This window comes from Mercenaria mercenaria, chromosome 3, assembly GCF_021730395.1.
Source record: "Mercenaria mercenaria strain notata chromosome 3, MADL_Memer_1, whole genome shotgun sequence".
Classification (NCBI taxonomy): domain Eukaryota; kingdom Metazoa; phylum Mollusca; class Bivalvia; order Venerida; family Veneridae; genus Mercenaria; species Mercenaria mercenaria.
Genome location: NC_069363.1, coordinates 68316744 through 68341928, shown reverse-complemented (window position 1 = coordinate 68341928; position 25185 = coordinate 68316744). Strand labels below are relative to the sequence as shown.

At 35.5% G+C, this 25185-nt stretch overlaps 1 protein-coding gene across 1 annotated transcript; it reads right to left on the bottom strand.

The window, feature by feature from the left end:
• Positions 1-65: 65 nt before the first annotated feature.
• On the bottom strand, positions 66-21788 carry LOC123524469 (inactive pancreatic lipase-related protein 1-like). The gene is made up of 9 exons (XM_045302683.2): positions 21634-21788; positions 20738-20903; positions 19994-20162; positions 18017-18245; positions 17300-17557; positions 15107-15340; positions 9631-9736; positions 4874-5059; positions 66-201 (listed from the first exon to the last, which is right to left on the bottom strand). Exons 1-9 carry the CDS (start codon positions 21692-21694, stop codon positions 126-128), a joined length of 1485 nt encoding a protein of 494 aa, XP_045158618.1. The 5' UTR covers positions 21695-21788; the 3' UTR covers positions 66-125.
• Positions 21789-25185: the final 3397 nt, after the last annotated feature.

Below are 25185 nucleotides of genomic sequence, written 5' to 3'. Positions count from 1 at the left end.
AGTATAAACGGAACTTGGAAATGTTCCGTAAGGCACTCGTTTTTTAGATTTTAAACAACAAAGAACAGTGTTTATCTAAATTTAATTTGCAGTTTCAAAGCGGTAAGGCAGAAATCACGAATATCTCAGCATGTTCCAGAAAGACCAAACGTTGCACTTTTGTGGTTGTCGATCTCTTTGTGATAGGCGCAGAATGAATTTCTGATATAAAAACACAATCAAAAATACAAAACAAAACATAACTAGAGTTGTCACAGGAGTGACGAATAATACCGCCACAATATGGCCTTGTCACAGAACTAAGAAAATGTCAAAGCCGAACTTGCTTGACCTTTGACCTACTGACCATAAAATCAATAGAGGTCATCTGCTAGTCATGATCAACCTCCCTATGAAGTTTCATGATCCTCCGCCCAAGCGTTCTCAAGTTATTGTCTGTAAAAAGTTTAAATGACCTTTGACCTTTGGAACTCAAAATCTATATGGGTCATCTGCTTGACATGATCAACCTCCAGATTAAGTTTCCTGATCCTAGTCCCAAGCATTCTCAAGTTATTGTCCGAAAACTGTTTAAATGTTCCGCGTCACTGTGACCTTGACTGACCTACTGACCTCAGAATCATTAGGGGTCATCTGCTAGTCATAACCAACCTCCCTATTTCCCTAAATTTTCATGATCCTAGGCCCAAGCATACTCAAGTTATCATCCGGAAACCGTTTAACTGTTCCAATCACTGTGACCTTGATCTTTGACCTACTGACCTCAAAGTAAAACTTGACCTGTATTTCATGATGTTACACCTATTTACCAAATTTTGTGATCCTAGGACTAAGCGTTCTCAAGTTATCATCCGGAAACCATTTAACTGTTTCGAGTCACTGTGACCTTGACCTTTGATCAACTGACCTCAAAGTCAAACTTGACCTGCATTTCATGATGTTACACCTGTGTACCAAAATTTATGATCCTAGGCCCAAGCGTTCTCAAGTTATCATCCGGAAACCGTTTAACTGTTCAGGGTCACTGTGACCTTGATCTTTGACCTACTGACCCCAAATTCGAACTTGACCTGTATTTTCTGATGTTACACCTGTGTACCAAAAATTATTTAACTGGTCAAGCCTTTCTTGAGTTATCATCCGGAAACCATACAAAACCAACAGACCGACCAACCGACCGCCAAGCTCACTCCTATATACCCCCGCAAACTTCGTTTTGTGGTGGTATAATTATTTTTAGTAGATACACGATAGATAAATTCTATGATATTCAATACTTTATATGATGTGAACACAGACAACATGACTGAAGCCGAACCTCTCTCAGCAACATATCGACGTTTGATACAGACTTCCATGTTTTATATATGTTACCCGAACCTAGGTAACGATACAGACATGTTTTATATATGTTACCCGAACCTAGGTAACGATACAGACTGCCGTGTTTTATATATGTTACCGGAACCTAGATAACGATACCGACTGCCGTGTTTTATATATGTTACCGGAACCTAGGTAACGATACAGACTGCCGTGTTTCATATATGTTACCCGAACCTAGATAACGATACAGACTGCCGTGTTTTATATTTGTTACCGGAACCTAGGTAATGATACAGACTGCCATGTTTTATATATGTTACCGGAACCTGGGTAACGATACAGACTGCCATGTTTTATAACCTAGGTAAAGATACAGACTGCCATGTTTTATATATGTTACCGGAACCTAGGTAACGATACAGACTGCCATGTTTTATATTTGTTACCCGAACCTAGGTAACGATACAGACTGCCATGTTTTATATATGTTACCGGAACCTAGGTAAAGATACAGACTGCCATGTTTTATATATATGTTACCAGAACCTAGGTAACGATACAGACTGCCATGTTTTATATTTGTTACCGGAACCTAGGAAAAGATACAGACTGCCATGTTTTATATTTGTTACCGGAACCTAGGTAACGATACAGACTGCCATGTTTTATATTTGTTACCGGAACCTAGGTAAAGATACAGACTGTCATGTTTTATACCGGAACCTAGGTAACGATACAGACTGTCATGTTTTATATATGTTACCGGAACCTAGGTAACGATACAGACTGCCATGTTTTATAACCTAGGTAAAGATACAGACTGCCATGTTTTATATATGTTACCGGAACCTAGGTAACGATACAGACTGCCATGTTTTATATTTGTTACCCGAACCTAGGTAACGATACAGACTGCCATGTTTTATATATGTTACCGGAACCTAGGTAAAGATACAGACTGCCATGTTTTATATATATGTTACCAGAACCTAGGTAACGATACAGACTGCCATGTTTTATATTTGTTACCGGAACCTAGGAAAAGATACAGACTGCCATGTTTTATATTTGTTACCGGAACCTAGGTAACGATACAGACTGCCATGTTTTATATTTGTTACCGGAACCTAGGTAAAGATACAGACTGTCATGTTTTATACCGGAACCTAGGTAACGATACAGACTGTCATGTTTTATATATGTTACCGGAACCTAGGTAACGATACAGACTGCCATGTTTTATATTTGTTACCGGAACCTAGGTAACAATACAGACTGCCATGTTTTATATTTGTTACCGGAACCTAGGTAACGATACATACTGCCATGTTTTATATTTGTTACCGGAACCTAGGTAAAGATACAGACTGCCATGTTTTATATATGTTATCGGAACCTAGGTAACGATACAGACAGCCGTGTTTTATAACCTAGGTAAAGATACAGACTGCCATGTTTTATATATGTTACCGGAACCTAGGTAATGATACAGACTGCCATGTTTTATATTTGTTACCGGAACCTAGGTAACGATACAGACTGCCATGTTTTATATTTGTTACCGGAACCTACATAACGATACAGACTGCCATGTTTTATATTTGTTACCGGAACCTAGGTAAAGATACAGACTGCCATGTTTTATATATGTTACCGGAACCTAGGTAACGATACAGACTGCCATGTTTTATATTTGTTACCGGAACCTAGGTAACGATACAGACTGCCATGTTTTATATATGTTATCGGAACCTAGGTAACGATACAGACTGCCATGTTTTATATTTTTTACCGGAACCTAGGTAACGATACAGACTGCCATGTTTTATATTTGTTACCGGAACCTAGGTAAAGATACAGACTGCCATGTTTTATAACCTAGGTAAAGATACGAACCTAGGTAACAGGCAACATTAACTATCATATTTATAACGCATATTTGCTGTTGGTTTGTAGTTTAAGCTGATTTGTAGCCGCAACTTCTCTACAACACTGTTTGTAATTTAATTGGGATGATACTTGCAAGATACAGAAAGCTTCCCTGGGTCTTTCGCATGCTAGATCTAAAACACCCATTCACGGATCAATATTTAGTTACATGTTAAGATTGATATTGCAGTTAATGTCTGGTAACTGTGCATTCTTAAAGGCACTCCAGGATTTAACCAGCAAATATGTGTAATAAATATGGCAGTTTCTGTATTACCTGTTATCCAGCCATCTTTCTTTTGTGACCTTTAACCCGAACCTCTACTTTATAACCTGTTACTCGGGCACCTTTATGATCTCTTGCCATGACATCTTCTGTTTGAGCTGTTATCCATATATCTTTCATGACCTGTTACCCGATCATCTTTATGACCTGTTGCCCGAACATTTCTATATGACCTGATACCCGAACATTTTCTTTATAACCTGTTTCCAGAACAACTCTTTATGACCTGTTACCCGAACATTTCCTTATTACCTGTTACCCGAACATTTTTATGCCCCCACTTTTGTGGGGGGGGGGGGGGGGGCGGGCATATAGATTTGCCCTTGTCCGTCCGTCCGTCCTTCCAAGCATGTTGTGTCGCGCCTAGCTCCAAAAGTATTTGACGTAGAGTCACAAAACTTTACAGGAATGTTGGTCAGCATATGTAGTTGTGCACCTGGGGTTTCACGTCAGGATTCATTCAGTCGTCTATGAGTTATGGGCCCTGACTTTGTAAAAATTGGTCATTTTAGTGTTGTGTCGCGCCTAGCTCCGAAAGTATTTGACGTAGAGTCATAAAACTTTACAGGAATGTTGGTCAGCATTTGTAGTTGTGCACCTGGGGTTTCGCGTCCGGATTCATTCAGTCGTGTAGGAGTTATGACCCCTGACTTAGTAAAAAATTGGTCATTTTAATGTTGTGTCGCACGTAGCTCCAAAAGTATTTGACCTAGTCACCAAAATTTACAGGAATGTTGGTCAGCATGTGCAGTTGTGCACCTGGGGTTTCGCGTCCGGATTCATTCAGTTGTGTAGGAGTTATGGCCCCTCACCTAGGAAAACAATTGTGTCCTTTGTCATATAGTGGGGGCATCTGTGTCCCACGGACACATTTCTAGTTATGATCTGTAACTCAATATGTTACTCGGACGTCTTCTTTGTGACATGTTACCAAAACAACTCTTTATGACCTGTTACCAGAACAACTCTTTATGACCTGTTACCAGAACGTATCTTTATGACCTGTTACCCGAACACTTTCTTTATGACCTGTTACCAGAACAACTGTTTATGACCTGTTACCAGAACGTATCTTTATGACCTGTTACCCGAACATTTTCTTTATGACCTGTTACCAGAACAACTCTTTATGACCTATTACCAGAACAACTCTTTATGACCTGTTACCCAAACATTTCCTTATGACCTGTTACCCGAGCATCTTCTTTATGTCCTGTTACCAAATTATCTCATATATGACCTGTTACCAGACAGGACATCTTTATTACCTGTTACTCGGACATCTTCAACTGTGACCTATTACTCGTGCATTTTCTTAAAGTGATTAATTACCGTTTTTGTGTGTCGGCCTTCCAGACTGAGATTCCAAGTACCTGCCAGTCGTCGGGGTATGAGCCACTGATAACAACAGTGTTGATTTTTTCGTAGCGTAAGGTTAGTGACTGTACATCGCCAACATCAGTTCGACTCCAAAATATTTTGCTGATTATCTCGTTTCGGAGGTGGAGCTCATTTGCACTGAAGTAATGCAAATATGAATGCCGTAAACTAAAAATACAGTGTACTTTAAACCTAGAATACAGTAAACTGTGAAGGCTGTAAACTCTGAATAATTAAACCTAGAATACTGTTAACCCAGAATACTGACTACTGTAAAGCCAGAAAACTGTAAACTGTGAGCATTGTAAAGTGTGTTGCAAAGTGTGAATACTGTAAACCCAGAACACGGTAAACCTAGAATACTGTACACTGTGAATACTTTCAACCTATAATACTGTTAAACCAGAATACTGTGAATCTGTAAATCCAGAACGCTTTTAACCTAAAATACTGTAAACAAAGAATACTAAAAGAAATTTTACTGCATTTTATATCAACCTAAACTCTTTCAGATTCACAGTTTGATTAAATATAAACGATATAACATTGATTCTACGTTAATATATCAGCATGATCATGATCTCATTCATATATCGTAACTTAAGAAAATCTAAATATGACGGTTTACACACTTAACAATTGATTAAAATTTTCAGGTTCTTATAAAGTTATAAATATGGATCTTTTAAAGCATAGAACATCAAATTTTATCTATCTGTAGGCATCTTTCATACCGAAGAATATTCCTCCGGCCACTAATCAATAGCGGTCAGATTTTCTATATAGAAATAAGAAGGGCATGTACACATTTTACTTAATAACAAAATTACTAAAAATAAGAAACCTTAGGTGCAAAAATATTACCAAAGTTCAACATTTGATTCATCACAAGGTTTTTTTAAATTAAATTTTATCTTAATTTTTGATTCGTTCTTCACATGAAGTTTAATGCCATCATTTCGTCATTTTTTCCCTTCTTTTTTCCATATAAAATGTGCAAAAATCTCATACATGTGTTTCTTCAAAGCATTTTTTTGTATAAAACCATTGATATGAAAGCTTAGGTGCAAAACATTTCCTACTCTCATTGAATTTATCTTTTGAATGATATTCATTTCATTTTTGTGAAATAAAAATTTGATTCGTTCTCAGACGGTTTATTTCCACTAATTTGGAAGAAAAATTAACTTCAGCGCGAAGTTGTTGTTGTAGCGTCATAAGCAGACGATATTATTATGCCGCGTGAACATGCGGTATTGTGATCAAAAGGTTAAAGTAATGATTTAATCATTTAATGTAATTTACTTCGCGAGTAATTCATTTTGTGTTAATATCACAAATTCGCAATATAAGAAATGCAATTAAATATTGCAATTAATATTTCGGTTCTAATAAGAAAGAGATGCGCATTTCTTCTTATGTTGTTGTTCTCACCTTATTTCATATACATTTAAATATCAGTGTCAATTATGCCAATTATGTCAATTAAATATTAAAAGAGATAGCTTTTCTATCGGTCATTGGATCACAAATGCAAACTGTCGCTATTTTTCTACTCAGTTACAGTACAAAAGTAAAATATAGTTTTTGTATATATTTTACTTAATAAATTTAAGTAAATAAATTCAAGGTCCGCCTTGATCAAATTAAAGGTGGAAAATATGTCCGGAGTATTTTTGTGTACAAGAATGTTTTTGCAATGTAAATAATATCTGCATTTAAAACAGAATTGAATTTTACTTCAGTAACTTAATGATATACTTTTGTTTTCGTGAAAATTTTACCTGGTTTCATGATCTTTTCAGTTATCATAAATGTCGTCGTGATTAACTTACTTTCATAATTTATTGTACATGTTCAATTCAAGATAATTTTACATGAAACCAATTGCTATACTGTAATCCTATTGAATGATAGTTTATAGAAGTAATAAAATGTTGTATGCATCACGCATAAATACTTTTTATTGGACCTGTAATAAAACTTGCCAATTACCTCTAAATAAGGAACGTTAAAACAACACAGACGTTTATAACACTGATAAGGCTATACTTGCGTTTTGAATTACGGGTATTTTCTTTTTGTAATTACAAGGTACAATTATCATGCGATTTTAATCTTTCGCATATTTTTTATTTTGCAAACAGTTTTCATATTTATATTGGTGGAATATGTGTAGTTATATTAAAATGAGTAATGTCTGCTTGAATACGGCAAAAGGCCTGTACCACCCTAATTGCCAGTATCTTTTTTTTTTTTTAAATTTCCAAACATACCATAATTTTCGACTCATTAAACTTCCTATTTTGCCAATATGTTAAGAATTACTGAATTGATAAACGTATGATGTTCAACCATTTCAGAATAAAAAATTCAAAACCTACACCTGCGTAATTATAAATTGTAAACAGCTGTTTAAAAAAAATAATCTTACATATGTATTTTTGTGACATAAGAATGGATGTGGTAGTGGCAGCAGGTATAATACATATCAGTCAGACAATTTTAAAATGTCAATTCTAAAATAATATTCGTCAAGTTTATTTGTATTTTGTGACTTGACAAGAATGTGTAATGGCCGTAAAAGTTATAAAACCGTATAAAACATAGTTCGATTTTTTATTTGGGGGTGGGGGGGGGGGGGGGGGGGGGGGGGGCACTTAGGTCTTTTACACATATTATACTTAAAGACAGCGTTATTTAAAACAAATGTAAAATCAGATCATATTTCTTAAATATATATGTCAGATTTTATTTTTCAACGACAGCGTATTTTATAGATGGGAGACGCCGTAAAAATATCAGTGCTAGTGCTGTATAAATATAAAAGGAAGTGTCTAGGGGTACGAACTTCCTTTTCCCTAGAGAATAAGTGTCATTTACATTTCAGATTTGGTTGAAAATGAAAAGAAGAAAAAAAATCATCGATATTTGCCTTTAACTCGAATCTAAATGGTTTACAGATAGCAATGTTCACCCGATTTGTTACATTGTTTTTCGAAAACATGTTAAAATATACATTCTTCTTATATAAAAATATGTATGAAAATATGATTTTATATGAAAATATGGTTTTTATTGCTGATAGATATGTTATATTGATATAAAAAAATATTTAATTATTATAAAATAACATGTTAAAAATGCTATGGTTCAGAAAATTACATATTAAACATTCTTTTGATAAAAATGACTTGTTTTATTTCTAATGAAAAATCCCTTTTCCATAGTTTGTAACTCCAGTGACATTTCAATTAAGCTTGTTTAATTATCTTATGAAAAACCTTCTCTTTTATTACGCTTGATATTGAAATAAACATCCAGGTGACAATACCCGGAGGCAATAGATATCGACATCGCAATACCGGTCACCTGTTACCAATACCATATAGCTGTTGTCTCCCCTGATATCGATTTTCTGCAATATCGGTCATGAGGTCAATTCTTCCTCATGCATATATCTCATATATTCTATTCCTATCTTGCTGTGTTTTTTGGTGTTTTTAATGTGTTTACTGGCCATGGAATTCGTTTTTATAAAACTCTTTGTCCTTTTCAGATAATTAAAATCAGATTTCTTCGCTCTTCACCTCTATTCTTTCTGCCTAAAATTCTGCATTGTTGATATAATTGGTGACAATAACAGAATATGAAATGTTGATGTACTGATTCTGTTGTAAACATATGAGTTTTACTTCCATTGATACGCTTTAGGATAAAACAACAGATTTTCTTAAGATACGTTATGATTTTCGTAAGATACGTTATGTAACTGGCCTTGTTCAGCATACTCAATAGAGAAAAACATGTTTTATTAGCTGATGTTTTGTCTAGATCTACACTAGAAAAGTTTATTAAGCTACATTTTCCTAATTTGAAATTATAGATTACATGTATAAATAATGTGTTTATCTTTCATAATATACGTTACAATGCATAAGATACGTTACATAACTGACGACAGTTTTCAGTTTCCTAACCGACCGCCTTTGGCTTAATAAACCGTCAAAGTTAATTCCACATCAAACCTAAATGTATAACCTGTAATAACATTGCCAAATCTCATGTCCAATACAACAGATATTTAATAACTACTCACTTTTTCTAGGCTATACTTCTTTCATTTTTCTAATGCTCCCACTCAGTAAGCATTATGTAACAAACATGTTCGCGGTGTATTTTGCTTCCACCAGATGTTGTTAAAGTATCTAATTGCACATGTATCGATTTACGTGATTTGTAATCAATTATTTTATCAGCATAACGTATCTTATTTTAACTATCTTACTTGCATTTTATGAAATCGAATCCCACATAAAAACTTCGTCTTTTTTACAGCAGTTTCTTCACATACATAAAGAAGGCATAGCTGGCTTATTAATAATACGGTTTGTGGTCACCATTTCCAAAAGATATTTTCGTTTCCTTACACCTCTGTATAATGTACCTTATGTTTTTATTTAAGAATTCCAGTCGCGGTTGATCAGCTTGCTTTGGTCTAAAAAGTATTTATGATACTATGAAATAACTTGCAAACTGTGTACAGCTATGCAAACATATAAGCTTAGTACAGGTGAAAAACGTAATTTGACGAGTTAACGTAGAATAAATGATAAATCAATGATTGGTTGAAAAACACGGGACGCAAATGTTGGTCGTAAGGCAAGAGCGTCAGTAGTCAAAAATGTCTGAGCTAATTAAAGACTGACCTCATTAACGGCTGCGGTCCTACAGTACCATTTGATCCCACAAGCGTTGCAGTAAGTATGCCATCAAAGTTGTTAATGGTGCTTATATTCAGCTGGTAAACATAATCTACATACGAAGAAAGGGCATATTAATATATCCATTGTACAAAGTAAATGCATAAAGTGCTTACACTGAACAGATAAATACAGTAAAAATACAAAAATAGCCTTTAATTGAAATTATAAATAAAATTTATTAATAAAGAAAATCACGAGTGCTTATACTGAACATGTCGATACACTTAAAAGTATTCAATGTAACTAAAAGTGCTAAGAGACTGATTATTTTGTAGAAAAAAAAATAGTAGAAGTGGTCTTGTCCATGTTGGTTTCTCTAAAGTCAATTAGATTGTTTTCTCTCTCGATCGGTTAATTATCACCTAGTAACATTTTCAGAAATCTATGTATTTTCAATACGACCGTGTTCCTTCAGGCCCTTCTTTGCTTTGCCCTTAATCCTGTAGATTGGCAAGGGCGATAGTGCGATAATACGATGTGAAGACAGGATGCGATGGAACGATAATACGATGCAAAAAACGCGAGACACGATATTGACATCGCACGTTCGCACTGAAATATCGTAATTTCGCTCTTATGTAAAGGGTGATATTGCGATAATACGATGCGCAAACATAAAACTACTATATTGGTATCGCGTCCATATTATCGAGCCATTGCATCTTATCTTTGCGTTTCGTATCGAAAGAGATAAACCACGATGACGCAAACAGAATATCTTGAATTTCCCTGTGTAATATCTGTGCGATATTACAAACAAAGGTCTGCTCATCTTTCCAAGCAAACATTTCTTTCACGCCCTTTCTTATGAAATACAATCTTAATTATCATCATCTTAAATACTTAAAGTCTGGTCTGTTTTTTTTTTTCGTTCTGTTCTCGTAGACCGAAAGCAACGAAGATGGCTGCTTCTCGGCTAGCGTTGTGCAAAAGGTTAGTCGAAGTCAGCGATCTTAAAAGACACACCACAAGCTTGCGACCTACTTTTTCCTCCCACATGAACTTCGTGAAAATCATTCTGATAATACTGGGAGAGTACTACAAGATGACAGGTGGACAATTTAGGCCCTCCTTGATAATGTGTTTTCACAACTTCATCTGCAAACTTACTGAGTCAATCTCTTCAGTATAGTTTTAAAAATGTAGATAAATAACTACCTTACACTGTAGAAACAAAGTGCGGTCTAACTTCAACTTAATACATGAACTGCTGTGTATTAAGCTACATTCATTCAAGAGAATGTATAGACATTAAACATATTGTCTTGGCCTAATATTTGTAACTAAATACCTGTATTTCTCAGATTTTTTCATGCAAATCATTAATAATTACTATCATGAAAATACAAAACAATACAGCAATTCTGTGGTGCGTCTTTAACATTGGTTGAGAGGCCCCTACTTTTATGTTTGTAAAGATAATTCATGTATGTTTAGTTTTTAGTTAAGTTTAGTTTAGTTGAGATATTTATTTAGTATAAAGTTATGTTATCGTATTCCAAGGTAGCGCAATCAGGGGGATGGACGTATTTTGCATTTTGCTGCTTTAAGGCGAAAAAAATGCTGCTTGCTGTTCAAAATGGCGTCATTTGTTTACTTTTTGACCTAACAGAGGACACATTTTGCAGTGGTAAGTGTGTTTATTATAAACGAATTTTCAAACGATAACGCCCAATTGGTGGCCATATAATTTATCTTCACCGGCTTTTGGTCTTACATGTTTATCTTTGTTTGTTAAAAAGTTATTGAAGGTACAGTGCCAGTTTATAGTGACGACAAATTCGTAGCCGTGCATGAAAATGTAATTCCTGTACAAAAAGAACTCTTTACAGGATGTTTATTGGTTTGGACATATACATAAATTTATACTGTAATTTAAGATTTTTATCTGCTACTTCTAAAACCTCCCATTGCAAAATATTTTGTTACAAGCAACATTTTGTTGTTTGATGTTGTATACACGACACATTTGTTGTTTGATTGTTCTACCTAGTTTTCAATCCAATATAAAGATTGGCAATTAGAAATATTTGAAAGTGATATATATACCAGAAATATATAATTACATGTAGCATCATAATTGAAACAGTTTTCCTACAATATATGTACAATTAACAACATAAAAATGTCAGTTTATAAAAAATTTCAGATGGAAAGACTGTTTAATTTCATTCTAATTATATCTTAAATATTATTCATTGTTGTGCATCAATATCATATCTTCATACTGGTATAATCAAACATATACTTTCTTCGTGTTTAAGTCGCGCTTTTTTGTGCGGAACCAACATAAGTCTTGTGGTCCTACCTAGGGACAATTATTTGCCTGTAAATGACACTGATGCGTTCAATCGTTTTAGATCCTACTATGCAGCCAACACGCAACATTGCATTCTTCCTCTTCCTTCTTCTCATTATTTTTATTATTACACCCGTCCATTATGAAAACGTTTACATATAGAGGCAGCCACTCCGGGTGCCAACTTCATCCTCTATCAGTACAGACACAGAGTGATCTGACTAGAGCGACAGAAAGTCCCGGTAATAGGAAGAGAGAATTCTTTTAGAAACAGGCATTCTGGCTTACTGAACTTAGCTTTTTTAATCATTAATGTGCTTAGTGTACAGCATCAATACACACGTAGCACTATTTCATTGGAAGAACCAATACACGCCTCCTACCTAGGTGGTCTACTCTAAAGAGCATCTCATAAATGTCAAGCGCTTGACTGGTATTTTAACCCTGGCCCTCTGGATTGAAAGTCAAGCGAGTCACAAATATACTAACGTTTCATTGCATTTATTTCACCAGCATATTCATTACCAGTCCAGATTATAACATAATTATTGGACCTTTGCTGTAGATTATCAAAATGATGTAAGTTTCAAAATTACAAATCAATTTCATTAAATTTTGCCTTTTTAATTCTCAATCCCATGAATGTGTTTTTTATGAAATATATTTCCTTCCTTTTTTAGAAGTATTTTGTTTGGGTAACTAAAGAAATCAAATGAGAGTTCATTGCAGGATGTACAATTTTGACATTTCAAAAGAGATGGTGCATTGTACCTTAGTCCTCGATGTAATCTGCAATTTTATTTAGGTTCTTTCTATCATTTGTACTTAACTGACGCGTTCATATCATGAATATGACCTTTGAACTTTAATTGTGACCTTGACCTTGAAACCAGCCCTCCAAAACTTGCACTCTGCACATTGTCTCGATGTGGTGAAAATTCGTTTTTAGTCTCCAGGTCAATATGTCCTTGACCTTGGATCGACTGAACACAGATGGACGGATAATACCATTCTATAATACGTTCCGTTTGTCAAAACTGCTGTATAAAAAAATAAACAAATTAATTTAAAGGTATATATAACTTATATAAGTTTGTATATTTAGAGACTTACGCCCTATATAAAAGAAATTAATATAGGGAGATAACCTTAAAAATAAGTGTGGATAAAGTTATGTCCTTGTACGCTACACTTCATCTCAATGTTCTCTGTTGTATACTATTTGCGTAAATTCCCTATATAAGTTGTAGTGTAATGCCCTAGACAGTAAAACCTACTCAAGGGTCATAACTCAAAAAGTAGGGTAGAGTAATGGTTCGTGTGCGTCGCACATTTTCGCTTGAACCAGTATTACGTGAAACTTATTATAAGTGCCAGTTCGGTTTTAAATTTCATTCATGAGCTCGACCCGACACGAGTATGGACAGTTATCAAATAAAGGAAGATGATTAAACAAATAAGGAGGACAGAGTTATGTCATGTTGTTGAGCTGTCCGTAAGACAGCAGGCTAGACTTTTCTCAGTGCTTGAGTCTGAATTAGATCTTTGCCTGTAAAACGTTATAAAACATTAACCAAAAAAATTCTATATTTAAAAAGGGCATAACCATATCAAAATTCAAATCAGAGTAATGGGGATTGTTTCTCCTGGTGTAGTAGTAAATTACTATTTTAAGTTTCAAGTCAAAACACTAGTATTAGAGGTATTTGACTTTATCAAAAACTTTAACAAAAAATCGAAGTTAAAAATGGACATAACTGTGTCAAATTTCAAATCAGAGTTATGGAGATTGTTTCTCCTTGTATAGACTTTGATAGTAAATAACTATTTTAAGTTTCAAGTCAAAAGCTATGATAGTAATAGAGATATTTCACTTTATCAAAAATATAACCAAACAATTCGAAGTTAAAAAGGGGCATAACTAAATTAAATGTTCTTCATCGAAATCAAACTTTTTTGATGGAAATAAAGAATACGTTGTTGTCTTTTTAATTTTTTTATGGTACCTAGAAACATGACATACAACGGCTGCAGATTGGTGTCATCAAAACTTTTTATATGTCTGCTCCCCCAGGCGACAGTAATTAACTGATCTTCAATACCAGGAATTAAAAATGTACGAAAAGTCTAGAGAAAAGCATAATATTTTTGTTGCTTTCACTAGTATCGGTGAGAACCACATTACATTTAGTATTATATGTATATATATATATCACCTTTAGATATTTCTAATTGCCAATCTTTATATTGGATTGAAAAACTTCAAAAAGACATCCCGGTAGAACAATCAAACAACAAAAATGTCGTGTATACAACATCAAACAACAAAATGTTGCTTGAACCAAAATATTTTTGCAATGGGAGGTTTTAGAAGTAGCAGATAAAAATCTTAAATTACAGTATAAATTTATGTATATGTCTAAATCAATAAACATCCCGTAAAGAGTTCGTTTTATACAGGAATTACATTTTCATGCACGGCTACGATCTTTTCGTCACTATAAACTGGCACTGTACCTTCAATAACTGTTAACAAACAAAGATAAACATGTAAGACCAAACGCCGAGTGAAGATAAATTATATGGCCACCAACTGGGCGTTATCATTTGAAAATTCGTATATAATAAACACACTTACCACGGCAAAATGTGTCCTCTGTTAGGTCAAAAAGTAAACAAATGACGACATTTTGAACTGCAAGCAGCATTTTTCTCGCCTAAAAGCAGCAAAATGCAAAATACGTCCACCCCCCTGGCAATAGAGGTACAAAGGAGTGCGTGAATTAATCGAAAGGGAACTAATCTAATCTCAACATTTATTCAGCGTGAATTACTACCCTTGGTATTTATGATTTTGCAAGTATTTTTTGCTTATTTACGCTTCTTTCTAGGAAATAAACATTTCTCCAAATCAACTACTTCACCATTTTAGTTTCAAGGTAATCAATATTACTGAGCTCTTACTGCCTGCCTATATTAAGCCATTTTAAAACTAGAAACTGATGGCCTTAGATCGATGTGACTGTTAAAGAGGTCAGTGGCAAAAAGAACAAATATTTCGTGACCTTACCATGCTTGGCAGCAGGAAAGGTTTGAGCAACGCATTTAAAATAAACATACCACAGAAAGTCGGATGCGATTCTGTCTCAAGATACAATTTTCCACGTGCATCAAACTTATCGGCATGGTAACCCATACTGGAACATCCGTTATTTCTGCATCTCACGCAATGGCCTTTGTGGAAGTCGTCTGCACTCGGGCAGACAAAAGCCGTAAACGGACACGGAGAGTTGATGGATTCAGTGAAATAGTAGTAGGAGCGTTCGTGACTGCAAGCCAAAGCTTCTTCTTCCGCTGCAATCATGAAATAATTTGTCATTAATTTTGTACCTTCCAACGTCTATCATTGGAATAAATAAATACAATAAATATTATGTAAGAACATAATGGTTCTTGACGACTGGTTATAACATTGTGATTTCTGCTGTATCATTTTATTTTTTGAATAGATTTACTTAGTGTTTACCCTGCTTTTTTAAACAATCACATGCCAGACATCTTCAAAATTTTCCAAGACTGCACAACCTGTACAAATTCATGAAGAGTCTGACCAATTACATTATATAAATAGCTTTCAACATCAAGAAAGTGCAATCAGTCGCTACCCTCTCTCCCTTTTGGTTTCTAAATGCCGAGCGGTCGGTCGCTACTCTCTCTCCCTTTTGGTTTCTAAATGCCGAGCAGTCAGTCGCTACACTCTCTCCCTTTTGGTTTCTAAATGCCGAGGAAAGTGCAGTCAGTCGCTAACCTCTCTCCCTTTTGGTTTCTAAATGCCGAGCAGTCAGTCGCTAACTTCTCTCCCTTTTGGTTTCTAAATGCCGAGGATTTCACTTCATAGTCTATGTACCGTGTAAATGTAATGTTATAACAAGAGCTGTCCGTAAGACAGCCAAGCTCGACTATTCGAAATATTGTCCCAGAAGCAGGAAAATATTACCCAAAAAGGTTAAATATCAAAAGAGTTTTAAGTTTAAAAGGGGGCACAATTTGACCAAAATGCATATCAGTTATGGGACTTGCTGCTATCAACTAGTTTTATAACCCCGAGGGCACATGTGAAGCTTCAATTCAATATCTGCATTAGTTTTGGAGATAGAAACTCGCATGTAAAACTTTAACCAGAATTTTCAAAGTCCAAAAGTGGGCATAATTTGCCCAAAATACATGCCAGAGTTATGGGACTTGACCCAGTGAGGTTGGTAATTGATCTAGAAAAAGAAAAAATAAGTTTCAAATCTATATGCCTTTTAGTAATTGCTGTATGTACTTGCACGCAAAACTTTAACCAGGATTTTCTAAGTCCAAAAAGGGGAATAATTTGCTCAAAATACATGTAAGAGTTATGGGACTTGATCCAGTGAGGTTAGTAATTGATCTAGAAAAAGAAAAAATAAGTTTCAAATCTATATGCCTTTTAGTAATAGGTATATGTACTTGCACACAAAACTTTAACCAGAATTTGCTAAGTCCAAAAGGGGGCATAATTTGGCAAAAATGAAAGTCAGAGTTATGGGACTTGATGCTATCAACTAGTTTTATAACCCCGAAGACACATGTGAAGTTTCAAATCAATATCTGCATTAGTTTTGGAGATAGTAACTTGCATGTAAAACTTTAACCAAAATTTTCTAAGTCTAAAAGGGGACATAATTTGTTCAAAATACATGTCAGAGTTATGGGACTTGACCCAGTGAGGTTGGTAATTGATCTAGAAAAAGAAAAAATAAGTTTCAAATCTATATGCCTTTTAGAAATAGCTGTATGTACTTGCACGCAAAACTTTAACCAGAATTTTCTAAGTCGAAAAGGGGGCATAATTTGGCCAAAATGATGGTCAGAGTTATGGGACTTGCTGCTATCAACTAGTTTTATAACCCCGAAGACACATGTGAAGTTTCAAATCAATATCTGCATTAGTTTTGGAGATAGTAACTTGCATGTTAAACTTTAACCAAAATTTTCTAAGTCCAAAAGGGGGCATAATTTGCTCAAAATACATGTCAGAGTTATGGGACTTGACCCAGAGAGGTTGGTAATTGACCTAGAAAAAGAAAAAATAAGTTTCAAAACTATATGCCTTTAATTGATGGCTGTATGTACTTGCATGCAAAAACTTAACCAAGGTGTGACGCCGAGGCGACGCCGACGCCGACGCCAGAGTGAGTAGAATAGCTAGACTATTCTTCGAATAGTCGAGCTAAAAATGCAAAAGTTTGATTCCTTTCAAATAAACCGCATTCGGAATTTACATACCGTAGTAATTGAAGAGTGAGGTTACAGCTGTCCATGTGGTGGCTCCGAGCTTGTCAACAGCGTCCGATGCACAGCCAGGTTGCCTTTCTCCGCCGTTTGGGTAAAAGTCAACATGGCCCATTTCTTGAGATGCGCCAAAGCCGATGTTTTTCACCCCGCCACCATCCGTGTGAATGACATCAACAAAATCGGCGTCGCTCGGATCAAGCCGTACTTTAATGTCCATATTTTCAAAATACGGACTAGCAGGATCAAGTCCTGGGAAGAGTTTTCAGAATTGCTTATGACTTATCAGATACATGATTATGTCCTCTGACACACTCTTAAAAAGCTTTGAAGTTTAATTACAAGCCCCTGGAGGTTCAGACCAAAACCGGTTAGAGCAAAAAAGTGGTCTCATAACACAACTGATGTTTTAATATAACATAATTTGTTCTTTAACAACAGAAAAAAGGAACAAGAAAATAGTGTTTTAATGTGTTGTCAGATCAAATATGTGATTTCTCGTGTAAGTTTAATTGCATTCAATTCTATTCCACACAGAGGTCCACTTAAAAAGCCGGTACTAGGGGATGCGATGGGTGTTGCAAATTTTTATTACATCCTCGAGTGTGAAAGTATTCAATTTCTATGCTGCCAAAGGAAACCTTATGGATCGCATGAAAATGAAGCTTTTTGATACAAAAAGAGCAGTCATTCACAAAATAGCGTACATACCCGAGATACGAGCAAGGTGGCTAATCCTTTCTCCAGCATACCCAGCCACGTGTGCGCCAAGGCTGTGACCAATGATGTGGAACATAGCTGAGGTAGAGCCTGTCATCTGAATTAGCTTGTGCACAATTTGAGCGACCTGGGCTCCGACCACTCTTGTATTCGCTGTCGCCTGCTCGTACGGTAGTACTGCACCTTTATGCCAGTCGACGGTGATCACATTGAAATCTCCCTAGTGCATTATAATCATATCATATGTCCATCTTTTTATTCTTCAACTGTTTGTTTGTTTGTTTGTTTAGATTTTGTAAAAACAAGAAATTATATAGACATTAAAGACTATATGAAAGGGTTTGATTCTGTAAACAAAGATTGTTTATGGAAGAATTTAATGAGCAACAGAATACTAGTAGTTGAGTAATCTTTAATGTATATGACAAAGCTAAAGCAATCAAGGTCCATCAACTTCAACTGAGCACAACACCAGTTCGTCAAGGCAAACATTTTAACTAAAACTTAATAAGTATTTTTTCCAAAGGGAACTGCACTTTCATTTCATTTCATGCTAGGCAGTTTAGCTTTAGTACAAAATTCAGCAAAGCTAGTAAATGGTCCAGCAAGGAAAGCAATATTTCTGTATACAAAACGTTTAGAACTCTCTGTCTTCATAAAGATTTTCAGTTACATCTTTTTCATACAATAGTTGCTCTTATTATGTTATATGGTGAAGAAGATGTTGTAGTCTCATCCATTTACAAAACATAAAATATAACAGCATAATTATATAATACACAAATAAAACATGTTAATGACCGTTCTCGTAAGAATTACAAGAGAATATTTAAGTACATGGCACTAACATTATACATCACCTTTAAACACAGTCTTAAAAGGAGTATGTAAAATCAGTGAAGTAAAAAGCATAAAATGTTGCTAGTGGTGTATGCGTACTGGTGGGTGTGTGATTGGTTGCGTAGTATCTGGTAGTATCAAATGTATGTGTAGGTGAGAGTAATGTATGGTAAATGTTAATTGCATGACATTTAAAAATGAAAATACCTGTCTAGTAACTGCATGTACCGAAAAAACTCTCTCTGGGGTTCTGATATTATTTAAAAAGTTTCAGCTTAGACATCTTTGATTGTTATTGGATGTTAAAAGGTCAACACCTAATATAATTAATGTGTTTTTTAACTTGGTGTCTTATCTATTGATTTTTTGATAACATGTCCTAAACTTTTAGTGTAAGTTTGTAAATATTAAATTATATAAACTGTGCAATATAATGTAAAGACGTATGTTTGAGCTTGATGAACAAAATGTTTATTTACTCGCCATGGATAATTTATGTAAAAACATCATTAGAACCGTTTGTATTTGCTATATATTGTATGAATTAATCAGTTGTCAAAGACCAGTATACAATTTGGAATGAACAAATGCTTAATTCGAGTAAATGTAGTTTTCATTTGAATTAGAACCTCATTTCAAAATGTTACCCAAAACTCGTACTTTACGTCTTTGTCGTTTTATATGTGGTAACCATAAACTTGATATGACACTTTGCTACCTATGTCCTAATAATGCTATGTTAGATGTTAAATAAACTTATAAATAGATAAATTTCGTTATGTTTTTGAGTGTTCTCATTCTAACGCTGACCGTAGAAAATATTCAACCCGCTAATTTAAGCAGACCTAGTATGTTTAATTTAAGCAATTATTTCAAAGCACTGATATACCTGTTCGGGTTAAACCATTTTTATAAAAAAAAATGTATGTCATTGAATAAGTTTATGGGCCAAATATATAAATTGTTTTGTGACGGGGAACGAGTTCATTTTCGACCGTAAGAACAGGTTTGTAACTGGGATTGTATTGTATTATGACTTAGTACCTAACAGTGTAAATTGAACCAAGTTATTTCCAGTGAAAACGTTATAATCAATTTGCAAGTAAAATAAAACTACAAAATCCTTACGGCTGTCAGCAGCTCCTTAGTCATGTTGAGTATCCAGTTTCTGTGGGCATTGTGGGTAAACCCGTGCACGATGATCTTTGTTGGTTTTGTTCCGTCAAAGTTAGACCCTTCTATAGACGTGTCAGAGTGGGGGTCTATCAACTGTTCCTGGGACATAGTGGGGTTAGCTCTAAAATGGGGAATAAGGGGGAGAAGTGGTTGTTGAATAGTGTAATTTATTTGTAACTTCAAAAACAAACCTAATACGAAACTATTATGTCCAAGTGTTCTAATGGTAACACGCTTTACTGCGAATCCAGAGGTGTGGGGCTTGAATCCCGGCGAAACACTGGAAATTTCTCAGCCGTCTCCCACACAACTAAGGAGGCCGGCACTGGCTCTTCCCGGGAAAACACGTTAAAGATCTATTCGCAAAGAACACGGATATGTCTGTACCTAAATTTTCTTTTTCTCTGTTCTAGGGGAAAGCTGTGTCTGTACAGGGAGAGTGTAATTCGGTGCCCCGAGTGACTGCTTTTTATGAGTTGTCATATCAGGCTGGTATAATATATAGAGTTATTGAGAACTGTAGTACTAGCGGCATGTCACTGCTCAATGTTGCCATTAGCACTTTCATGTGTATGTCTATAACTAGGAAAGTCATTTCCACATCATTACATTCTTACCTCATCATTTCAGACAAATAGTCTAAGATATGCTACTCCTCTAGCCATGAAAACTTTTATTTGCATCTAATTCATTTACCTGGTGTACAGCAAAAACCTCGTCTGTATCTTTGATGGCGATTCCGGAGCTACCGATAGAGGGCGGTGCAGCAGGTCGAGAAATGGTATGCCGTTATTAAAGCAACCAAGATCCCCGTAACAGACGGTATGTGGAAGGTGGTTGGTAATAGTATCCAACAAAAATCCTGAAACATGTATGCTATCATATTATCAACAAAGATGAATAAATATATTTATTGATATATTATTATTATTATACATTTTCTTGCACACTGCAGTTTGAAACCATTTTCTTCTATTACGTGGACAAATGAGAGAGATCACAGAAGACTTTAAATTAATGAATTTTATGTGCAATCATAACGTTCTTGTTTAAAATTCGTCAACATTTGCAGAAATATAGGGCGAAGGAGCTAACACGGATCGTAATGAAAAGATCGGGCACCTTTCAGTAATATATTTTTTACTCATTGAAACGCATTTAGCGACATGACATTTCCCTTAGTTTATATTAAACCATTATATGAATAATTCAAGACTGCTTTGAATATATGTCCTTGTTCTATGCCGCTTTTTCATTTCACACAAACATGCAAATCTTAACGTCCCTGCCCTTCATATTCACTCTTAAAGATAAGGACTCTCTCTCTCTCTCTCTCTCCGGCAGTCGTTTAAATGGTACAATACTCTAGCAAGACAAAACCAGACTCTCTGGTGGCCATTGGAATCTGACATATCACGAGCTTCCAGTCTCCCTACAAAGACCTTGCCCGCCTCAATGACTAGAAATAAAGCTCCGTTGACCTCGTAATTGGTCAAATACATTGTATAATCAGACTAGTAATTTATAAACGAATCATCAAGTACCTGAATTGTTTATGAACTATATATTACATTTCAAGTAAAAGAACGTACCATTTGCTGTGCTCGCTAAAACCAGCACACAAAGCACAAAATATCTAAGTTTGATGTCCATCTTGATTTGGTGATCGCAGACGTCTCACTGATAAGACAGAAAGGATCGTTCACATTCCTATCTTACTATCTGTAAGACACGTAAGTTCCTAATTTTAATTCAGTCTTCATGTCCTACTTGTAACTATCCATGTGCTACGACGATGTTTCGAAAACGAAAGGCTGAAATATTGGAGTCATTCAGTGTACTTTCTTAAAATAGCTCTTGTTTCCACGCTCGAATACTTACAGACCACGTCCTTGGAATCGTATTTTCAGTGTAAGGAACTTAGTGCTGTTGCGACACCAAGCTGAGACAAAATACGCATACATGTATACTGTTTTGTGAAATAATCTTCGTTTTTAATGTTTCTATGCTTACTGATAAATGATATTCGGCTTGTTATGTCAGATCACGCTTTGATATCATTACTGCAAAATTACAAGAACAGTAAAGAAGGGGTCATATAATAAGGACCGTTAAGGAGGCTCTGTTACACCTCAAAATGGTAGCAACGCGTTTTGGTAGTCACTACCAAAATTCAGCCGAGTTTTGGTAACGATAAAATGTGTTGCAAGGGTACATATGATGTGTTAAGGATTATGGAATGGAACGTATTTTGGTAGTTTTTTCTACATCAGGGCCTGTGCTCATTTTTACATTACGCACAAAAAAGAGAGATAAAAGGAGGGAATGTCTCCTATAAAATGGTGTGGAGTCCCCCTCCCGAGATCTAGTTTTCGTATAAAAAAAACAAAATATAGATTTCCGAGCGTGTGAAAGGGGCCTCAAACGACGCTTCCTATGCAATAACATTACAGTCCACCGAGACTTTTTAAAGCATGAAAATGTTGCATTCTGTAAAACGAAGTATAAATGTGAAGATGGCACGCCAGTCCTCCACCTAGATATTTTTTAACATCCCGTATAAACATAAATGGTGACTTCTGTGCGTGTTTTAGGGGTCTTAGATAAATATTTCCGACCAAAAAAGATTTTTCTCTTTAAAGGAGAGGGGTTTCGAGAGTCCACCACAGATATCTTTGAAACACAACGTAAAGGAATGGTAAAATGTGGGCGTGGGCTTACTCGAATAATTTTCCAAAAAATAAATTCTGCGTCGTTAGGTGAAAATACGAGAAAGTTATGTCCGGTATACAAAAATACGAGTGCCTAATATTTACTCGACCAACGTGAATAAATTAATCGGTAACCCTCGGAAATAAATTCATTACCGGGTTGGATTATTTAATTGTATTTCACTATATTAAACAACATTGAAATATTCTAAAGATGTTTGGTGGATAAAGGTTGCATGACTACCTTGCATATACTATTAAAGGTATTATACAACCCGTCTTATGTGACCTTTTCTCGTGAATCTCCTGAATTTTAATATCAAACAGTCTATACTTACGGGCGTTTGTGAAATCTGTCCCAGGGTCATGCGAACGGCGCATCAAATAATTGTGGTGAGCAGTTGTGCCAAGTTCCTTCAATATCTATCGATGTATGTCAAAGTTAAGAGTTGCATTGACCCCTCTTACGTGTGTTCCAATGGTCCTGCTTGACTGAATCTAGGGCCGTTATATATTCAAGGTCAAAAGGTCAAGGTCGGATGAGCGACTAAGTTCCATTATGACTCTCTTTGAAATAATATTGTCCATTCGTCACAAAATATTCTTTTTATAAATCATGAGATTATTATTAAAAGCGTTTTGCGTTGGATGTGTACATATCCAACGCATTTTGGTACTACATTTTTGTAAACTACCAAATTGCGTTGAGTGTAACATTTTATTTTCTTTTTGGGGGCAATTCAAGTCTTTTAATATTTGCAGTCATTACTACCTTGAGAAATATGTTGACAGATAATAATATTATTGTCATTGATGTTTTCTACAAAATACATGTACATTTTTTGTATATCCTTGGTAGTCAAATAGTTCTTTACATGTGGTAAAATCATACAAATATTTCCCAACACATCAAACCATCATATAAGCCTCTCCCACCTTTTTTTCTTCTGAACATTTTGGTAAATATTGTAGCACAGTGGGCTAACAAGAATACAATTCTTAAATGAAAAGTAATAATACCACATTAAGATCACCATTAAGTGTGGCTTGTGTAGTACGAACCGTTCTTTATTTAGGGCTCAAAGTGGTGAACATTCCTTGTATACATTAAACAGCATTTTTGACACTTTAACCTTGCCTTGTACAATAGGGGAAACTTTCTGTTCTTAAAATCAATTTATGTTTTTTCCTTACTTGCTGAACGGGAAACTTGTTACTATATGAAGCCAAATCATCATTTTTTTTTTACTTGTTTCCGTCAAAAGGCCTAGTGCACATTATATCAAGTGATCTTAGCGCGAACGATCGAAAAATTCTACGCGGAGAGAAAATTCGGAATTTAATAAATTTAAACAGCCCTTAGTGTTTTTATAACATGGATTTTAAGTGTATGTGTTTGTTCTACTAAAATGTGATGTTTTATAATGTCAAAATCAAAGGTGTAGGTACGGAAAGTACATAAACAAAGAGGCCCGTCTGAGGATACTGACTCTAATAATTTTTTGGTAAGTGAAGTCTTGAATCGGACTAATATTCTGTGCTTTATGGTGAGGACAACCTAGATTGTAGTTGGAAATAAATGTGATAGCTCTGTAATGGCTGTAAGTAGTGCTGAGCCCACAGTCCGGGATTAAATGAACCTTATGAAAAATGTCAGTGATCGACTCGTGACTGTGGAAAAGAAGTTAAGAAGCCATAGACTTTATTAAAAAGAAAATGGGCACGTTAGAAAGAGACATAAACAAATTATGGGTGGCTCTTGAGGAGCGAGTGAGGAAGGTAGACGAGCGAGTGACCCGTCTCGAGGACAAGATGGAGAGGGCGGACATTAATGCGGCGCTGCTCTCGGAGCGAGTCACAGGAACTGGAGAAGGAGGACACCCTGCGTGACAACGTGTCGTATCTTCAATCACAGTCTATGCGAAACAATCTTATATTCACCGGGGTAACGGAAGACAACTCGAACGGAAACGAGTCGCCAGAAACTACTGAACGGAAGCTCCGCCAGCACTTGCAAGACGCCTTCAAGATCGCCCGTGATATTGCTGACTCAATTAAGAAGTTTGAGAGGGTTCAACGTTCTCCGGGGTCACCTATCTCGGGCAAAGTAAGAAATATAATTGTCAAATTTACATACTTTAAAGATAGGGAAATGGTCCGCAAACGCTGGAAGGACCTCGATGGGTCTGTACATCGTGTTTTCGAACAGTACCCACAGGACATAATCGAAACAAGAGGGCCATGAAGGCCCTGTATCGCTTACCTGACCTATTGACCTAATGATCTTCAAGATTAACATTCTGACCAATTTTCATTAAGATATGGTCATAAATGTGGCCTCTAAAGTGTAAACTAGCTTTTCCTTTGATTTGACCCAATGACCTAGTTTTTGATCCAACATGACCCAGATTCGAACTTGACCCAAAGATCATC